The sequence below is a fragment of the Electrona antarctica genome (assembly GCF_951216825.1).
Source record: "Electrona antarctica genome assembly, chromosome: 1".
In the NCBI taxonomy this organism is placed as follows: Eukaryota; Metazoa; Chordata; class Actinopteri; order Myctophiformes; family Myctophidae; genus Electrona; species Electrona antarctica.
The window spans coordinates 10222280-10242279 of NC_136806.1; the positions used below are offsets into that span (position 1 = coordinate 10222280).

The 20000-nt window shown below is 44.2% G+C and overlaps 1 protein-coding gene across 1 annotated transcript in view; it reads left to right on the forward strand.

Moving 5' to 3' along the window:
- Positions 1–20000, forward strand: part of carmil3 (capping protein regulator and myosin 1 linker 3) — a 173379-nt gene that overhangs the window by 25787 nt on the left and 127592 nt on the right. The window contains exons 3-6 of the mRNA XM_079488499.1: positions 3012–3133; positions 8927–9021; positions 11198–11268; positions 11765–11838. Coding sequence (XP_079344625.1) covers positions 3012–3133; positions 8927–9021; positions 11198–11268; positions 11765–11838 — 362 coding nt within the window. The remainder of the gene's footprint in view (positions 1–3011; positions 3134–8926; positions 9022–11197; positions 11269–11764; positions 11839–20000) is intronic.

The window sequence follows — 20000 nt, forward strand, 5'->3', positions numbered from 1 at the left end:
TAGGTGTGTAAGTGGGGCGAATGCATCCTTCATAGGTGTGTAAGTGGGGCGAATGCATCCTTCATAGGTGTGTAAGTGGGGCGAATGCATCCTTCATAGGTGTGTAAGTGGGGAGAATGCATCCTTCATAGGTGTGTAAGTGGGGAGAATGCATCCTTCATAGGTGTGTAAGTGGGGAGAATGCATCCTTCATAGGTGTGTAAGTGGGGAGAATGCATCCTTCACAGGTGTGTAAGTGGGGAGAATGCATCCTTCATAGGTGTGTAAGTGGGGAGAATGCATCCTTCACAGGTGTGTAAGTGGGGAGAATGCATCCTTCATAGGTGTGTAAGTGGGGAGAATGCATCCTTCATAGGTGTGTAAGTGGGGCGAATGCATCCTTCATAAGTGTGTAAGTGGGGAGAATGCATCCTTCATAGGTGTGTAAGTGGGGAGAATGCATCCTTCATACAGTAGGGGCCCTATTAAGCAAGTGGAATCTAATTACATATAATTTTACAGTTTTTAAGACGTGGGGGCGGGTGCAATGTCATATTACAATTATGGGCCAGGTAAGAAGCGCTTTCGACACCCCGTGGTGTGAGCAAAACGGCCTTGAATTAGTCATGGGAGTGTTTAAGGGAGTTTTGAGGCTTACCCAATGAACATGTCCGTACTATTCTCTTTACGACACCAGCTGATGATGCGCCCTTTTCGGCAAGTGGTATTACATTTCTGCAGACTGGCACCATAGACATGACATGACTTTGTCACATTTGGGTTAATTATTAATATTGCACTGCATGCTGTCACCTTTATGCCTCAAAAGAACAGATCCACAAGCTGTCACAGCCATGATGTGCATAGCTTGTAGGCCTATGTCTCTATTTTGTTAAGTAACTTGCAGTTTTCATTGGAAAGTCATTACAGCGGCGCAGCCATATGCTAAGGGAGGGAGATATACGCACATCGTCACTTAATTTGTTTCTGTTCTAAGCATGAAAAACAGCTGTAAAAATCTTTATTCTAGTTCATTTGATTCATAAATGAATAACTAAGACTTTGAAATGGCACCTACCTATACCTTTCAGATCGGAATGGAACTGCGAGTAGATACGCAGCATTGGCTGGCAAATTGGCAATCCATGCGTAATGTTCCCAGAATCGTCTAACCCCCGAACATACAAGTTCGTTTGATATTGTTTAATTCGATAAAAATAGAACCATGTACCATACAGCGAATGAAAGCAAGATTCCTAAGGAATATGGGGATTTTTACATTTAAAAAAACGGTTGAGAAATGAGAGAACCATGAGTGTTTATAATATCAAATATTATAAGAATAATATGAAAGACAAACGGGCTGTGAAGAGCTCAGCTCACCATCCCGACAAGGAGGAAATATAGCCTATAGTGCATGCACGTATATGCACTGACTGTTGCACACACGCTCTTTATTTGTTTCTATTGAAAAACACCAGTAAAATAACGTTTATTTTATTTTATTTCATTCGAGTCACGACGAAGGAATGAGTTGAAATGCCATACGTGCGCCATGCGTATTGCTGCGGCCCCAATGTTATGGTCTTCGCTCGTAGCATATTATTGAAGAAGAATTGAGTCGGGTGTGATACAGCGTATGAAAGCAAACCTCCCAATGAGTATGGAGATGTTTTAATTTCTAAAAAAGGTTGAGAAATGAGCGATATATGACCCTTTATAATCTCAACGAGAAAGCCAGAAAACTCGCTGTTGCCATGTGTCATAGAAACAAGTAAATAGGTCTATAAACATACTCCCAAAAGAATCGCATATAACAGGGGTCTACAACCTATTTTAAATGAAGTGCCATGTTTTTATTTTCTAGATAGTGAGTCTGCCATATCAAGATTCCTTTTAATGACACCACATTAAAATTTCCAGCATATTTTGATTGTCCACAAATATAAAGTTCTTCCTTCTTTTTACATATTTTCTTGCACATTGTTAGAATGATCATTATAAATATATATCCCCCTGCAGTCAGAGTTCATTGTTTTAATGAATGAATGTGATGCATTGTGAGCTGGTAGATCTGCTATTTTCAAAAGTAATCTTTGAAAAAAGTGACAATTGTGGAATATTTTTGAAAAATGTTATTGAAACATTTAAAAACACAAATCTGTCATGGGGGTCACTGGCTTAGTTGGGCAAATGCATTAATCTGGGGGTCCTTGACATGGGAATGTCGCTGTGTGAGGATCACTGGTTTAAACAACATTAGGAGAAAAGCCCAAATAAGCACTTTAGAAACAAGAAAAGCAACCACAACTACCAATATTTACAAGCATCTTTGCAGAAAAAGAAGCCGCTTATAATAAACAGACATGGCAACACTCCAGCAGCACTCCAGAGCCGCTCAAGTGTAAAATGAAACAGTGCTTTTTGCTTTTAAGACGTGGTCAGACCCAGGCGGAATCGGTATGCGCTGAGTGTTTTTAGGTCAAGGGGCTTAATAGCAAATTAGCGCAAAGCGAAAATAATTAACATATGGACACTCCCCCAATGCTAAATTATGCAGGAACGTGGTATTCCATATGAGTGAGCGCTCACCACGGCTTCCATAATACGAAAAGGCGCAGAGCGAGGGCGAAATCTGTATTACCGCATGGGTTTTTCGTCTTGCTTAATAGGGCTCTAGGTGTCTAAGTGGGGAGAATGCATCCGAATGGTGTTGCCAGGGGATCCTGCCCCGTTGTGAGCTTGTAGATCGGCTATTTGATCCATTTAAAAGGTTAATAGTAAAACAAAAGTTTAGGCGTAAGGGATATAGATATAGCCCTAGGTGTTGGGTGCCTCTGGCGCACCAGCCAATACAATCTTAATGTATACTTATTGATCCAACAACACTGTTCATATATACAAAATAAATCAATGTACCGAACAAACAAAACCATGAATCACCAGTTCCACTGTACACCTTTGATTCACACTATGGTAACTTAGTCCTAGAAGCCCCTGATGGCATCATCTCAACATGCTGTGCTCTGCAGGTTGTCATCGACACAGACAAGACCACCTACTCTCTGAGACTGCAGTCCCAGGATCAGCTGGACCACATGGTCAACCACATCAACTACGCCCTCTCCCGGGTCTTCAACAACTCCATATATGCGTAAGCCTTGTTGTTCAGCGTCTTAACACATTTAGACCTGAGGACGATTCTACAAATGCTTCTAAATCCTAACCGTTTTCTGAAAAACCTAATGTGTTCCTATGTCAGTGGTGCTCAACTTTTTTCATGTCGAGGACCCCCAGAATTATCTGTATTTGGCCGCGGACCCCCATCTGAAAATATGTTGTTCCAGGGACCCCCCCAGAAGCAAAGATTTGAGTTAATAACGCTCACTCTGAAAGAATATATTCAAAGATTTGCGCCACATTTTCACGATAAAAAGAAAATAGAAGATTTACAAACTCGTAGTGCGGCACTCGGTGCCGCGCTATGCGCTTGTAGATCTGCTATTTTTCAATAGCTAAAGTATAACAATGACCAGCTCAGTGGCCGTGTGGTTAAGTGTCCGCCCTGAGACTGGGAGGTCGGGGTTCGATCCCCGGCCCAAAGACTAAAAATGGGGCCCAGTGCCTCCCTGCTTGACACTCAGCATCAAGGGTTGAATTGGGGGTAAGTCCCTGCGACATACTAGCGTCATGTCCAGGGGGTGTATTTGTACATCAAGCTGCCTCACGCTACAGAAACAGGAGATAGGCTCCTGCCCTGTGGGCCTCATGGCTCGGCAAGGCTACTACTACTTTTTTTTTTAGTATAACAATGCTTTAAACACCAAAAGGCGTTCCCGTCCTGAATGGATTAAGAGAAACGTACATGTCAATTTGTTTGCTCTCTGAGCCGTGCGACTCACTCGGGACACGTTGGCTGATGTTAACTTTGCCCGACAGTTTGTTGGCACAGAGACGCTGGCTTCAGCAGAGGTCTTTTTTTTTCTTTTTTCTGCGTGGCGCTGCTCATCAGAAGTCAATTACACTAAAGTCGCAGTACATCCTGTGACCACGTCAACCACTTTGCAGCCAGGCAGCAATCAATCAACTTAATAAAGGAGCACTTCGCCCATTTTCAAACTTAACCTATCTTCATGTAATAGACTCAATGTGCATAGCTGTAGTTTCCTTTTCCGGAAGGGAGGCATAAACATTTCCTGTTTCGGGTCAGTGTCCCATATAGCTTAATTTGATTGGCTCAGCGGGGGATTTGAACATAGTCTCGTGTGCCCAGACAGTTGCCTCTCGCGATTTTCAAATGCTTCCGTCATACAGCAGTAGCCTGGCTAATAAGCCAGGATTCGGTCTGGCTTATTAGCCAGGCTAATACAGCAGTGGCGTATCTACAATAAGGCGAGGCCAGCTAGCCGCCTGGCCAAATCCATTTGAAAACACGACTTAGAAAAAAGAAAGGACAAACACCAGACCTGACAACTATTAGTGGGCAGCGGATTGGCCGGTGCGTGTAGAGCGCGACCCTCAATCACCCATTGGAATGCAAATACATGCCTTTCAGCCTTTTGTAGCCTATACTCGTCTGGCAGGTATATCTCTTTGAAAACCTTTAGTGCTTCTGATTGTGAGGACGACGACACATCTTGCCTGCCCAAAATGTAATTCCTGTAAACGCTACTGTCATACAGGGCAGTATTATGTGTGTCTTAAGTACCAGGTCTTATTACTTAACTTAAGACCTGGAGGCGTGATCAATGCCATTTGGCCACTCAGAATAGCCAAATGGCATCGACCACGCCTCCAGGTCTTAAGTTAAGTCATAAGACCTGGTACTTAAGACACGCATAATACTGCCCACAGTGTGGAGAACGGAAGCTCTTTTCCATGATACTTTTCTGTGTTACACCATCCACGTACACAAGTAACATGAATCTCCTGCTTGTATATGACTCTATGCTCCCGTGTCGGTTGTGTTTCCATTGGGACTACGGTTCTCTGAGCACCGCGTAGTGATTGGTTGAATATCTTTCCGGTCTGAGCAGCAGAGACAGCTTCCGTTACTCGGCTCTTGGGAGATGTAGTTCCAGACTCTATGTATATAGCATTCGGAGATTGTGGAATAGTTGTCTGGCTACGCGAGACTAATTTGAACAGAACACCTTCATGTGCTTCCGGTTCAAATCCTCTGCTGCAGCTGAAGCTATGAGAAATTGACCCGGAACAGGAGAACTGAACTACAGTTCTGCACAGAGAGCCTATTGGTCCACACTAAGGGAACTACAGTTCTGCACAGAGCCTATTGGTCCACACTAAGGGAACTACAGTTCTGCACAGAGAGCCTATTGGTCCTCACTAAGGGAACTACAGTTCTGCACAGAGAGCCTATTGGTCCTCACTAAGGGAACTACAGTTCTGCACAGAGAGCCTATTGGTCCTCACTAAGGGAACTACAGTTCTGCACAGAGAGCCTATTGGTCCACACTAAGGGAACTACAGTTCTGCACAGAGAGCCTATTGGTCCACACTAAGGGAACTACAGTTCTGCACAGAGAGCCTATTGGTCCTCACTAAGGGAACTACAGTTCTGCACAGAGAGCCTATTGGTCCTCACTAAGGGAACTACAGTTCTGCACAGAGAGCCTATTGGTCCTCACTAAGGGAACTACAGTTCTGCACAGAGAGCCTATTGGTTCTCACTAAGGGAACTACAGTTCTGCACAGAGCCTATTGGTCCTCATAAATGCTCATTATGAGATCTCAGTGGTGGGCTTAAGGCCAGTTCAGAACACCTGCCTACCAATGACATCATCGATGGGATTACCAAGCTAATAGAAGCATCAGCCTTTCTCTTCCTGGAAAGTTGGCACGCTGAAATAGAAGCCCATTGTTCTTCTAAATCTGGTTTGAAAGTACCAAAGCTGGCTACCAGTGATGTCATTAGTATGCACTATGCAGCCAGGTTTCGGAACTGCCCACAGCCTTGCTCTGAGACACAGAGCGAGTAGACAGAAATGGTGCCATCTTATGAAGTGAATAGCGAGGACTATATAGAAGTGTCTATTTGTACGTCTCTAAATGTTTTTGATGAATTGAACAAGGTGGACCCTCTTGTAAACAAGTGTAATGCTTAATTGGGTCGTCCACTCACAGTTAACAGTCTTTGTATTGAGTTTGTGCTTGAAATGTACTGTAATTCTGCAAACTGTTAATAAATATTTCAATCAATCAATCAAAAAACTAATTATATGAAGACCGGGTTGAAAATGAGTGAAGTGCTCCCTTAAATCAAGTGAACAGTCTGACGGTTAGTATAAGTGTTTGTCATATTTATGGGTGAAATTAGTGTTTTTCTTGGACCGATTTTCATGTAATCGGAACATTATTACAGGTTTGTACTAAAGAACAGCTCATTGTTGTTTTCAACAGTGTTTAGTACTTTGTACAATAGAGGGCGACACGAACAGTGTACCAGCAGTTCACTGAACAGTGTACCAGCAGTTCACTGAACAGTGTACCAGCAGTTCACAATAGCACTGAGCAGAGCCTGAGCCCTGAGCCATGCACTCTCTTAGCTCTGCAATCAAAAAGACATTCGGCTTATACAGAAGTGGGATAAATTGCCATATAGTCCTCGGAGATAAAAAAGAGAGAGAAGCTATAGATGAAGCATCACAGAGCGGCTTAAAGTGCTGGAAACTGGTATAGGTGAAAAAAAACAAGCAAAGTGAGAGTGCAGTTTCCCTCTCCTGCTGCAGCGATCCCTTTCCGGTGGGTAACATCACAAGGATTTAGTGTGCCCCAGTTACTGACCTGAGCAGGACTACATCACTACACCCTATCATCTCTCCAAATGGCTCTTTTCCATTAGAGCCACAGCGGCTGATTGCCTGTAGCGAGGACATTTAAACAGGATACAGAGAGTGGGGGGGAAGGCTGAAGGGAGAAGAGTGCATCGGGGCCCTTATTCTGTAGCCTTGTAACTGATTTGATCCGGTGTATTGAAGTTATGTACTGTAGCTAGAGCATAGCGATAGCAAGGACATGTACGCACGCGCGCACGCACGCACGCACGCACACAAAGGCATATGCTTTGGGGATAGCTGATGACTCTAGAGATAAAGTAAGGATTAAGGTCATGGATGTGCGGTTATAGGTGTTGAGCTTTATTTGTGGGCAAATGGGATTAAGTAAGTATCTTGCACGCTGGATGCTATACCAGTGAGCAAAGTCGTATTATATGATTCCATTCCTGACCCTTGACCAGTCAAAAGCTTAGAAAAGGAATAGAAAATCAGAAATATTGCATTCTAAAGCAGCGCTTCAGGCATTCTGTGTACATCTGTCTAGCAGCCTTTATAATTCAGTCCCAAAGCTATATCGTGAACTTTTAACCGCACACTGTACCTTTTTCATTAAATGCGATGAAATGCATCTCTACTACAAATTAGACTGTGATGTAGCTTCATGCAAGTCACGAAGCTACACAGCCCTTACACCCCTGATTTAATTGCCTCGGCACACAGCCTCATTGAAGATTTTATACAATTTAGCCGGCTAAGGTGAACATAATTGAAAGTAACGGTCCAAGTGTATGGCGTGGGGGCCAGACATTGTATGGAGAGCGATGGTAAGATTTACATTTAGACTGCTGCCCAGATGTACAGACATTTTTATTGTGTACAAAGAAGCTAACGCACACTAAAGTCCTTGTAGCGGTGCCGGCACACGGGAGAAAACTGTAGAGGAAATCTTGAAAAAACAAGAGGGTGACCACACACGCCAATAGCCAGAGTGCAAATATTTTTATTAGGACAGCAGGTAAGACAATGGATTCATTTTTTGTCTTACTTGCTGTCCTAAGATAATATTGGCACTTTGGCTATTGGCGTGTGTGGTCACCCTCTTGTTTTTTCAAGATTTCCTCTACAGACATTTTTATTGGCCATATGAAGCCTGAGGAAGGTCGCAAGACCGAAACGTTGCTTTAATAAAAACGCAGCAAGTGGCGGTGTGCGGGTGTCCCTCCTTTCACATTGTATATGCCTCGTCATCATCGCACCTGCTCCAAACCTACCGGGTGTGCGGAAGTCATCTCTCTATTGGCCCTATGAAAAATCTGTATGGTACTGTACATGTTTAGTGAGTATATTACTCCAGAGAAAACAAAGTCTGCAGGAGGAGTAGCCAGAAAGTAGCCGCAAGCAATACCAACCACCCTTGATCTGAGTGTATTAAACTAAACGTTAAACTCTCCAACATTGCGGCTGTACGGAAAGCTTGGATTATCGGTTTTGTTTCATAAAAATGCTATGAGATACTTTCTGTCAATACATTCGGTGCAGGTGATTCTTTTCCAAGTGTCAGAGTTTGAATACGCTCGTTTTCAATAACTTAACTTATTTAGCTTTCACCGAACTCTAGTGTAGGTATACTGTTTACCTAACCTGACTCCGGCAGATGGGGCAGCAGAGTCAGGTTACTGTTTACCATGAACTGAAAAAGAAGAAACGGTGGCCACCACAACCAGTCCATTTTAAACGTTGACATATTGACAGACACAACATGGTGAGTGGGTTTATTTGTCGGACCATTGCTCCAGTTAGAAAGAAATACATAGTACCACAGTGTGTTCTGGCATACGCGGCTACAGACTCTCCTGCCGAGCAGTCTCTGTCACAGCAAGGAGGCCAAACCCAATTCAAGCCCAGCCCACTACGAGTACTACAAGTTAGTAAGTCTGTACGTCTCACATGCTGTCAGCTGTTATCCATGACATCTCTCTCTGTCTCTCTGTCTCTCTGTCTCTCTGTCTCTGTCTCTGTCTCTGTCTCTGTCTCTGTCTCTGTCTCTGTCTCTGTCTCTGTCTCTGTCTCTGTCTCTGTCTCTGTCTCTGTCTCTCTCTCTCTCTCTCTCTCTCTCTCTCTCTCTCTCTCTCTCTGTCTCTCTCTTTCAGGCCACCTATCTGTCGAGCTGAGGGAGATGTTTCTGATGGAGGTCATAAGTTTTCACCAAATTCGGAATCTTCGCTAGAGACGCAGAAAACATGTGGTGAGTCACCTTGCACAAACACACGCACGCACGCAGCAGTATAATTTCTGCCGCCGATGGCTCTGCTCTTAAGATGTTCCCTAATTTTAGCTAAGCAGCGTGTTAAGGGAAATCAGAGAACGCTATGCTTAGTAAGCATAGTCAGTTTAACTTTAACCATGCAGAACTTGAATTCCAGTTTAGGTTTAGATCCATGCAAACATGGATTTCAGTTCAACTCTAGAGACATGCAAACATTGAATACGACTTTACTCTTAGAGCCATGCAAACATGAATTTTCAGTTTAACATTTCAGTTGAACCCATTTTGGGCGGGAACCCCTTTAGGTGTTAGCATTATGTTATGCTTTAGCTATTGAAAAATAGCAGATCTACAAGCTCACGAGCGTGTAGGTCTGCTATTTTTGAAAAATCGAAGAACGACTGACAGAAACATAGCTTTTTCAGAAAACTGTCAGGATGTAGAAGACATTTTTAGAATCTGATCTCAGGTCAAAATGGGTTAACTTTGAGCCATGCAAGAAGATGGAGGCTGGGGTGGTAGGTAGGGAGATGAGCTTTGGGGATGGAGGCTGTGGTGGTAGGTAGGGAGATGAGCTTTGGGGATGGAGGCTGTGGTGGTAGGTAGGGAGATGAGCTTTGGGGATGGAGGCTGTGGTGGTAGGTAGGGAGATGAGCTTTGGGGATGGAGGCTGTGGTGGTAGGTAGGGAGATGAGCTTTGGGGATGGAGGCTGTGGTGGTAGGTAGGGAGATGAGCTTTGCCAGCAGCATCATCAGCAGGGTGTGTGGCGGCAAATTGTATAGCAGAGATCCAGCGTATGCCATATTTAAATGGATCGCCTTGTTGGAGTGTAGAAAAGTATGCTTGGAAACAATCGGCAGACTGACAGCTGATTACAGCATGGGGCACGTTTGACTCCTGTGTCCTGCATGAACTTCCACTCACTCACTCACTCACTCACTCACTCACTCACTTAATCTCTCATAGTCCGGCAGCCGAGCTGGAAAGGTGGGAAATCTGGTACATAGTCTTTTTTATTGGCCTAAAATATTGTCTATATACATATATTCATGAATCAACTTGCTGACCGGCTGAAAGTATTGGGCAATTTTTTTATAGGGGTTTCTTGTGACCCTACCATTAACATCCTATGGCAGGCAAAAATGTAAAAAATGTCAAACTTTCCTTTTGCTTTAAGTAGCATGTGACATGTCAAACTAGGGGGTTTTCATGATTCTGAATCCATTCCTAGCATTAGTTTTGCACAAAATACACTCCTTGGGCTAAAAACGGCAATAGACATCATGACAAATGTGATGAGGTCAGCACATTTTGGGCACATTTTGGCATGTGGCTATGGCTGCTTTTAGCCCAAAGAGTGTATTTTGTGCAGAACTAATGCTTGGAATGGATTCAGAATCATGAAAACCCCCTAGTTTTACATGTCGCATGCTACTTAAAGCAAAAGGAAAGTTTGACATTTATGCCAGCCAGAGGATGTTAATGGCAGGGTCACAAGAAGCCCCTATAAAAAAGATTGCCCAATACTTTCAGCCGGTCAGCAAGTGGATTCATGAATGTCTGTATATAGACAATATTTTAGGCCAATAAAAAAGACCGGACTATTGCTCACTGACAAACACAGAGTCACTCGCTCACTCTCACATCAAATAATATTTCCAACTTTCTTGCGTAAGTAGGTCAGAAGATCATATTTGTTGGGTGTATTTCCCTTTCTGCTAGTACGGTAATCCTATTAATCTACAATGAGCACTCTTTCATGGTGCAGTGCTTTCATCTCACTGTCATGTGTACAGCTAATCTCACGCTCTCTTTCCTTCCCCTTTCATCTCTCCTCTTTCTCTTACACTTACCATAATCGTTTTCTGACTTCTTTACCTCTCCTTACCTGTCTTTACCTCTTTACTATTCTCTTACTGTATGTTTCACAACTCCACTTTCTTTCCTACTTCATCTCTTCTCCTTGCTTCTCACGCACGCACGCACGCACGCACGCACGCACGCACGCACGCACGCACACACGAGTCACATCCTCCTGTCCTCACTTCACACCGCATCTCTCCCCTCCAAATCGAATGCCTCTTCTCTCCCTATTTGACGTCTCTTCCCTTCCCTTCCCTTCTCTTCTCTTCCTCTTGTTGTTCTGTATGTCAGGTGGCTTTTCGGAGACCTATGCAGCTCTGTGTGATTACAATGGGATTGGCTGCAAGGAGGAAGTGCAGTGGGTAAGAACCCCCCGATACACACTTTTTTACAAAACCACATCACTGTCGGTGTTCTAGTCTTCATGCCCTACTGGGTGCACTAAATTAAGCATTGAAAAGTAGTGCAATTAGATTCTAAATTACATCCTCACTTCTTAACCCATTTTGGGCGGGTACCCCTTTTGGTGTTAGCATTATGTTATGCTTTAGCTATTGAAAAATAGCAGATCTACAAGCTCATAGCGCGCCACCGAGTGGCGCGCTACGAGTTTGTAGGTCTGCTATTTTTGAAAAATCGAAGAACGACTGACATAGAAACATAGCTTTTTCAGAAAAAAAGTCAGGATGTAGAAGACAGTTTTAGAATCTGATCTCAGGTCAAAATGCGTTAATCATTTTGTTCCCCACATACAAACAAAAAACCCACAATCGTTTCCCTGTTTCTGTCTCGTTTACCTCCTTTCCTTCCTTCTCTTTCATGTGTCTCTCTTTGCCTCTCGTCGTCTCTCTTCTCCAGGACGTGGACACCATATATCACTCTCAGGACAACAGGGAATTCAACCTGCTGGACTTCAGCCATCTTGACAGCAGGTGACAGAAACACTGGGGGCTACATTTTTAGATGCTGCTGTTTACGGTGCCGCTTAAAAAACACTGAGGCTGCAGTCCTGACTGAAGGGGACAGGTCAGCCAGGGTGTGGTAGGGTAGGGAAGGGAAGGGAAGGGAAGGGAAGGGAAGGGAAGGGAAGGGAAGGGAAGGGAAGGGAAGGGAAGGGAAGGGAAGGGAAGGGAAGGGAAGGGAAGGGAGGGACAGAGGTCTTGTTTTAGCTGATTCATGTGTGTTGGAAGGGTTGATCAGGGGCTCCATTTTCGTCACCACTAAACCCCTTATCCCTAAACTTCTTTGTCTTTTTTTTTTACTATTTTGCAAAACATTTTTGAATAGTTAAAATGGCCAGTCTACAAGCTCACATGTAGTCTGGCTAGTTGTACTATTCAAAAATGTTTTTCAAAATAGTAAAAAAAGGCAAAGAAGTTTAGGGATAAGGGGTTTAGCGGTGACGAAAATGGAGCCCCATGTCTTGAAGGCACAGTAGGCAGTGAAGACCAGGCATGCCACAGCATTCTGGATCAGTTGTAGGGATTTGAGTGCGGATGCCGATAGACCAGCAAGGAGGGAGTTGCAAACATTGAAGCCTGGAGATGACTGAGGCTTGCATAAGGAGCTGGGCACACTCCTTCGTGAATACGGGTCTCATGCTCCAGATGCTGAAAAGTGAAAACCTACATGATTGAGTGATCATTGCAATTTGTGCAGTTTGAAGGACCACTTTCTTTCTTTCCTTTTCCTTGATCTATTCAGGGAAGCCCATTGAGAACAAGCTCTCTTTGTCAAGGACGCCCTGATTACACTGGGACCACTGACCCGGTCGGACCACTTCCAGGTTCTTGGCACTTTGAAAAAGAGCCTCCAGGAGGTTGTCGATGAATATAATATAGAAAGAAAGAGCAAGATTTTCCAGGGAGGAAAGTAATCTCAGTCTTGTCTGTGCTGAGCTTGAGGTGGTGGGAAGACATCCACTGTGCGATGTCAGCCCAGGTGTGCAGCGGCACCTCATATACATACACATGAGGTAGGGAGGCAGACAAAGTGTCATGTGCCGTGATAGGAGACCTTGTGAGGAGAGATGATCGAGACAATGATTTAACACTTTGAGAGCCCACGCAAAACTGCCCAAAAATCACTTTCACCTAGAAAATCCATTCACATTTTTTATAATTCAGCTGACTGTGGAGACACATGCTGAAACTTTTTACTTTGAAATGTTTTATAGTTTCTGAGTTATTTAATTTAAACGCCAAATGCATTCTCAATGGTGAAAACACAAACTTTGGCACCACGTATAAAAAAAAAAAAGAATAATTGTTTTAAAAAAAATATATATATATATATTTTTTTCAAAGACGTCCACAGACGTCTTGGGCTCTGCCCGTGCGGTAATACCAAAGACGTCCACAGACGTCTTGGGCACAAAATGTGTTAAAGAGAGAAAAAAGAAGGGGCCTGGGGGAGGTTATGAGGGACTCCAGGCAAGAGGTTATGAGGGGATGAAACCAAACCTCTCAATTCAACCTTGAAGGTCTGATCAGTCGGGTAGATTCGAGGAATCCCTTGAGTGCTTTCCCAGTGATGCCCTTGTCAGAATCAGAACTGGTGTCTAGGAGAAGCTAGTGGTTGACTCTTTGAACTGCTGGAGAGTGCAGATGGGTCAAGAAGGACGAGGGCTGAGGACTGGGACACGGCTTGTAGTGCATCTGTGACAGTGAGGACTGAGGTTTTTAAGTGAAATGGGCATGTTTGAATCCACACTGGCTGGGATCCAAAAGGTTCTGTGACAGATGGATAGAAAGCCGACTAGAAATGACTCATTCAAGAGCTTTGGAAGAAGATGATTCATACTGTAGTTGTTGACGTCAGAATGTTTTATTGAGGTCTGTCTTGAAGCCTGGGGATGTTATGCATGTGTCCCTCCCTATTTCACTCTCTCACATTCTTCACACTCTCTCATTCTTCCTCTCCCTTTCACTCTTTCTTATTTGTTTATTTTAATATTTTTCTTTCCCTCTTACTGCATCCTTTAGCTCTCTGCTCTTTCTTAGTCTCTCTCTCTCTCTCTCTCTCTCTCTCTCTCTCTCTTGCTCTCTTGGCTAATGTCTTCAGTCAGTGTGTCAGAAGTTGCGGAAGGAATCTGGGGATGATAAGCTTGTCAGAGTGTGGGAGCACTGAGGCACAGCGCGCGCTGCAGAGATGGCGTTAGGCCTCCCTCGGTGCTTCCCCTCTCCTCCCTCTCCTCCCTCTCTCCCCTCTCCTCCCTCTCCCCCCCTCTCCTCCCTCTCCGCTCCTCTCCCCCCTCTCCCCCCTCCCTCTCCCCCCTCTCCCCCCTCTCCTCCCTCTCCCCCCTCTCCCCCTCTCCTCCCTCTCCCTCCCTCTCCCCCCTCTCCCCTCTCTCCCCTCTCCTCCCTCTCCCCCCTCTCCCCAGTGGCATCTCTAAAATCAACTTCCCCTCTTCATCTTGTCTCTTGACGTCCAAAACGTATTGAGAGAGAGAGTTCATGTGGCATGCAATGGAGTGGCAGGGCTTGTAAAGAGATGTGACAAAGAAATGTGAGTTGGTAATTACGACTGTCACGATCATGACGTTTTAGTTGATACACTAACTTTATTCAATTTAGGCATTTAGAAGATGCTCTTAATCCAGAGCGACTTACAGTAAGCAAGAACAACACAAGGTAATACACCTACATATAGAAATAGTCAACTAGGATCCTAAGTAAACTAAGAACCTAACATCTGTCTAACAGTAGAATATCTGTACAATAAAACTATAAGTAGCTAAACACTATAGAAGGCTAATTAGTAATTACATATTTTAGAATTTGCATGCGCCTTGTCGGGGCTAGGGCAAGTGTTATACAAGGCCAAAACAAGTCGTATACTACAAGTAAGACACGTAAACGCGGGAAGCGAACGAAGCTGTTGTGGCAGTCTGACACACACACACACACACACACACACACACACACACACACACACACACACACACACACACACACACACACACACACACAGAGAGAGAGAGACCTAAGCCCTCTGGTGGCGGGCGGGTGGTGTTACAGCGTGACACACACAGACAGACAGACAGACAGACAAGCAAGCTAGGCCGGCTTCTAGTAATTGCTCACTTCGTTCGCAATCACTTCGTTCGCAAATACAAGCTCACTGGCCTGATGCTTTGTGATCTTGTACATTGGATACTGAGTGAACATTTTTAAATGGGAGAACATTTTTCAGCTTTTTTTGCCCTAATTGCCCCAAAAAGTGGTCAAAGGAGCGCCGACAGCGGCATGGGAATAATAATCAAGTACATTCAGTTAATTTCATCCAGCTGCTTTTATCGATGGAAACTATTTGAACGATTGTGCAACATACTGGTGACTACATCATATATTATATCATATCAACATACTGGTGACTAGAATCAGAATCAGAATCTTTGTCACATCACATTACAAGTAAGGTGGGTGAAAAACTTGGTTGTGCAGGCTCATATTGCAGTTTAAGAGGTAGAGAGAGAACATAAAGTGTATGACATAACAAAGTGAGTGCAAAATAAATAAAAAGTTCGTCATGGGTGCATGTATGTACGACTAGGCTATAACAAAAAGAGTCCCTATTTGAGCATGAATCAGTTCAGTTCAGTGCGACAAAACTTGGCTCTTGTTCAGCAGTCTGATTGCTGACAAGTAAAAGCTGTTCAAGAGTCTGGTAGTACAGCTCCCGATGCTCCTAAATCGCTTGCCTGGCCGTTGTGTGCGACTATATCATATCTTTATATATATATATAATTATATATCATATCAACATACTGGTGACTATATCATATCTTTATATATATATATAATTATATATCATATCAACATACTGGTGACTATATCATATCTTTTAACGTGGATTTAGGAAGCATTTGGTTCCTAGCTGTTAAAGCCTGGGATTCACAGAGTTTGTGATTAGGATGACTTTATTAGCATTTAATCCCCGCGACATGCTAGCATCATGTCCAGGGACTGGACATCATGTCCAGGGACTGTACTTGAACATCAAGCTGCCTCACGCTACCCAAACAGGAGATCTAGGCCTACAGTATGGGCCGCGTGGCTCGGCCATGACTTGTGTCCTCTCTTAACTCCCATCGACTTCTCCAAAACCTTTTTGAAAGGTATAAAAATAGCCTTGGATAGAGGAGGTCAGAGGATTTTGAAGAAAAAAACCCCACAAAGGACTTGTAGTTGGCAGTGCAAGAGATGTACCACGAAAAGAACACGCCTCCAGCAAGAACAGAGAAGCACGGGAGGAGAGGGCATGCCAACCGTCATCCAGAGAAAGACCCTTTAGAGCACCTCTGATCTATCCCTGCTTGACTGTATGCCACAAATCCTTTCCTCTCCTTGTCCTTCTACTGTATATCTCCCAAGCCCCAACACCCCCCCCCCCCCCTCTCTCTCTGCCAGCTCTGTCCGTCTAACATTACCATTAGCGACAGGACTCCATGTTTATTTTGTGCTGCTGACGAGCTGCTGTCCATCCTGTTTCGTCTCCGTTCACTCTTCCGGACTGAAAACAAACACCCTCTCCATGTTTCTCTCGTTCTGAATCTGTCATTTCCCTCTGTCCCCCAACAACCCCCCCCCCCTCCTCTCTCTCTCTCTTTCTTCTCCTGTTCCCACACTCCTTTTGTCATCTCTCTGTCTGTTTCCTCTTTTTGCCTTTTGCACTGTCCGTTTCACTCTCTCAATGGGAAACACTATGCTTTAAGTTGACACGCACGCACGCACGCACGCACGCACGCACGCACGCACGCACGCACGCACGCACGCACGCACGCACGCACGCACGCACGCACGCACGCACGCACGCACGCACGCACGCAACCTACAGTGTCAGCCAGCTAACAAATAATTGTCTGTGCACGTTTGTGGAATTGGAGAGATTCTTTAAGCGCATATGCAGTGAGAGAGGGAGAGAATGGATGGATTTGTTTTTACGTCCGGATAACCGGACAACAGAATTGTCAGTACTAGTGACAGTAGGAACACAGCCTGCAGCCACGTCACTCAACTCAGATGTAATGTAGTGATTATGAACCTCCCCCATCCCAGTCAAACCTTGTATTACAGTCCATTGTTCTTCTCTCTCTCTCTCTCTTGCTGTCTTTCTGTGTTTCACTTGATTCACTGTGTATTCACTGTCGCTTTGTCTCTCTTTATTTCCCTGTCGATGTAGTAAATCAATTTGACTGTCTCTTTTTGCGCCGAAGACTATTTGACATAATTGTGTTTTCAAAGCACTAATCGCAAGCATAATGGCACAAGCACGAATCAAGACACAGTTGGGTGTCGTTGGGGCAGTTTGACTACAGACAACAGAGCAATCACAGGAGTCGGATAATCCAAATAATGGATAGTTGGAAAACACATTGATTTGATAATGGGTCTCTCGCGCGTGCTTACATTTTTGAATGGAAAGACCTCAAATTTCGAATTTCCTTATTGTCCCGAATATAATGACGACTCCGATTATAAGACGAACCCCATTTTTCTTGTGGAAAACTAACATTGAATGTGAAATACCGTTAGTCTAGTCTCCAATTATAATACGACCCCCTTTTTTAGGTTATTTCCATTGAAAACAATCGTAGTCAGGCCAATAGGGTATAGTCTTAATTGTTTACAGGTCTCCTCCAGGTCTGCTCAAGAGGGGCGCGACAACGCAAGCGTACAAAAAAAAAGCGAAACCGGATCCAGGTCTGGTGAGTCGCGGGCGTGTGCGCGAAACGAGCACACGCGCAAAACAAATTCACGGGACCGCGCTCACGTAAATACGCTTGCGTTGTCGCACCGCGACTTCTCTGAGCAAATACGCAGGTCTCATTGAAAATGAACTATAGGTGCGTTTTATCGCTCCTCGTTTGCAAGGCCCTTTAGTTGGACCTTGGAGAGTTGGAAAAGTATCTCCTGTATTATTCCCCTTATCTCTAAATGTCTCTGTCTTCCCTCCTTTTTCCTCTTTCAGTTTTTCTCTCTCTCTCTGTCTCTCTCTCTCCTTCTGTCTCTCTCTCTGACTCCTGTCTCTCTCTATCTCCTTCTGTGTCTCTCTATCTCCTTCTGTCTCTCTCTCTCTCCTTCTGTGTCTCTCTATCTCCTTCTGTCTCTCTCTCTCTCTCTCCTTCTGTCTCTCTCTCTCGTTCTGTCTCTCTCTCTCTCTCTCTCTCTCGTTCTGTCTCTCTCTCTGACTCCTTCTGTGTCTCTCTATCTCCTTCTGTCTCTCTCTCTCCTTCTGTGTCTCTCTGACTCCCCACCACCACTTTATACACAGAAAAAGGCTGGGTTATTGCTTTAACTTTTGAATATACGTAATAATAATGGACACCCAAGAACGCTCTGTTTCAGGGATGTCTGGGTGGTGCCACCGTGGAGAGACCGGTGTTCAATTCCTTCATGAGAGGCACGCACGCACGCACGCACGCACGCACGCACGCACGCACGCACGCACGCACGCACGCACGCACGCACGCACGCACGCACGCACGCGCGCACTCCTGGGATAGGAGTTGAGCAGTGTTTGAGGTCCGTAGCCAGGATCAAACTGAGGCTTTATTTAATAATCCACTGAGCCTGCAGTCATCAATCTATACATTCACTCTTCTCTCTAAGTGGGTTTCTCTCTCTCTCTCTCTCTCTCTCTCTCTCTCTCTCTCTCTCTCTCTCACTCTCACTTTGGGTAATACTATCTTGTGAAACTATAAAAGGATTGTGCATTTTCTGAGATAGTTATACATCCATATTGAATACCTTTTATACTTTTGATAAACAGTGTACACATATGGTTTGTATTCCTTAAGGTGCTTGTATTCCATTTGATATCCTCCTGTCACAGCAGCTGTGTTTGCACATTGTTGTACTTCATCCAACAGATATGGGAGTTTTTGGTCATTAGTCATGTTTTCAAACTCTTTGGGTGATTGTAATCCGTGGAAAGTATATGTCTCTGATGTCTTGGTACAGTGGACAGACGGTTAGGAAGTGTAGCTCAGTCTCTACCTCATTTTGTGGTAGAGACAGTCTTGGGAGCCAGGTCTGCCTATGGCGGCCTTTCTCAATCGCAAGACTGTGTTCACTGAGTCTATATCGAGTTAATGTTTTCCTTAGTTTTGGGTCAGTTACTGCATGTGCTCAAGTATTCTGCTACTGTGTATTCTCTGTTTAGAGCTAAATAGCATTCCATTTTGCTCTGGTTTTGAGTAGATCTTTTCCAGTGTGTGAGATCGCTTTTATAATAATAAACCTTTATTTATATAGCACCTTTCAAAACGAGGTCACAAAGTGCTTTACAAAAAACAAATGCAGTGCACACCAAAAACAACAGTTTACAATAAAAAATAAAAATAAAGAACAGGCAATGTACAGAAATGCAGTAGGACATAAGCACAATAGGGAATGTTTAGAAAACGTTTAGGTGTTAAAAGCAGCTTTATAAAAGTGAGTTTTTAGGAGGGATTTAAAGCGGGGGACGGATTCTGCAAGCCTTATCTCGAGGGGGAGGGCATTCCAGAGAGTTGGGGCTCTTAGTGCAAAGGCCCGGTCACCTTTTGTTTTTAGCTTAGATGTTGGGACCTCTAAGAGCGCCTTGTCTGAGGACCTTAAGGTGCGCTGTGGGATATAGGGCTTAAGTAGGTCAGATATGTAGGATGGGGCCAGATCAGAAATGGCCTTAAAAGTTAAAAGTAGGATTTTAAAATCTATTCTAAAAGTGATTGGGAGCCAGTGCAGGGATGCCAGGATTGGTGAGATGTGGTCGTATTTTCGTGTACCGGTCAGGACTCGGGCTGCAGCATTTTGAACTAGTTGTAAGCGTTGGATGGATTTATTGGAGAGACAGGAGTACAGGGAGTTGATTTGGTGTAGTCCCGTTTGTTTTCTGTCTGGTGGTTGTGCTTGTGTTAGTCCCAGAACTAGCTGGCTGAGGGGACATTTTTCCAGGGATTCACTGTGTGAATGAGGGCCTTTTTGTGGAGCGTGTCCGGTTCACTTTCCTTTAGGTGTTTATAGAATTTCAATGCTCTCTTTTGGGTTTTGATAATTAGTGGGTATCGTCCTAATTCTGCTCTGCATGCGTTATTTGGTGTTTTCCGTTG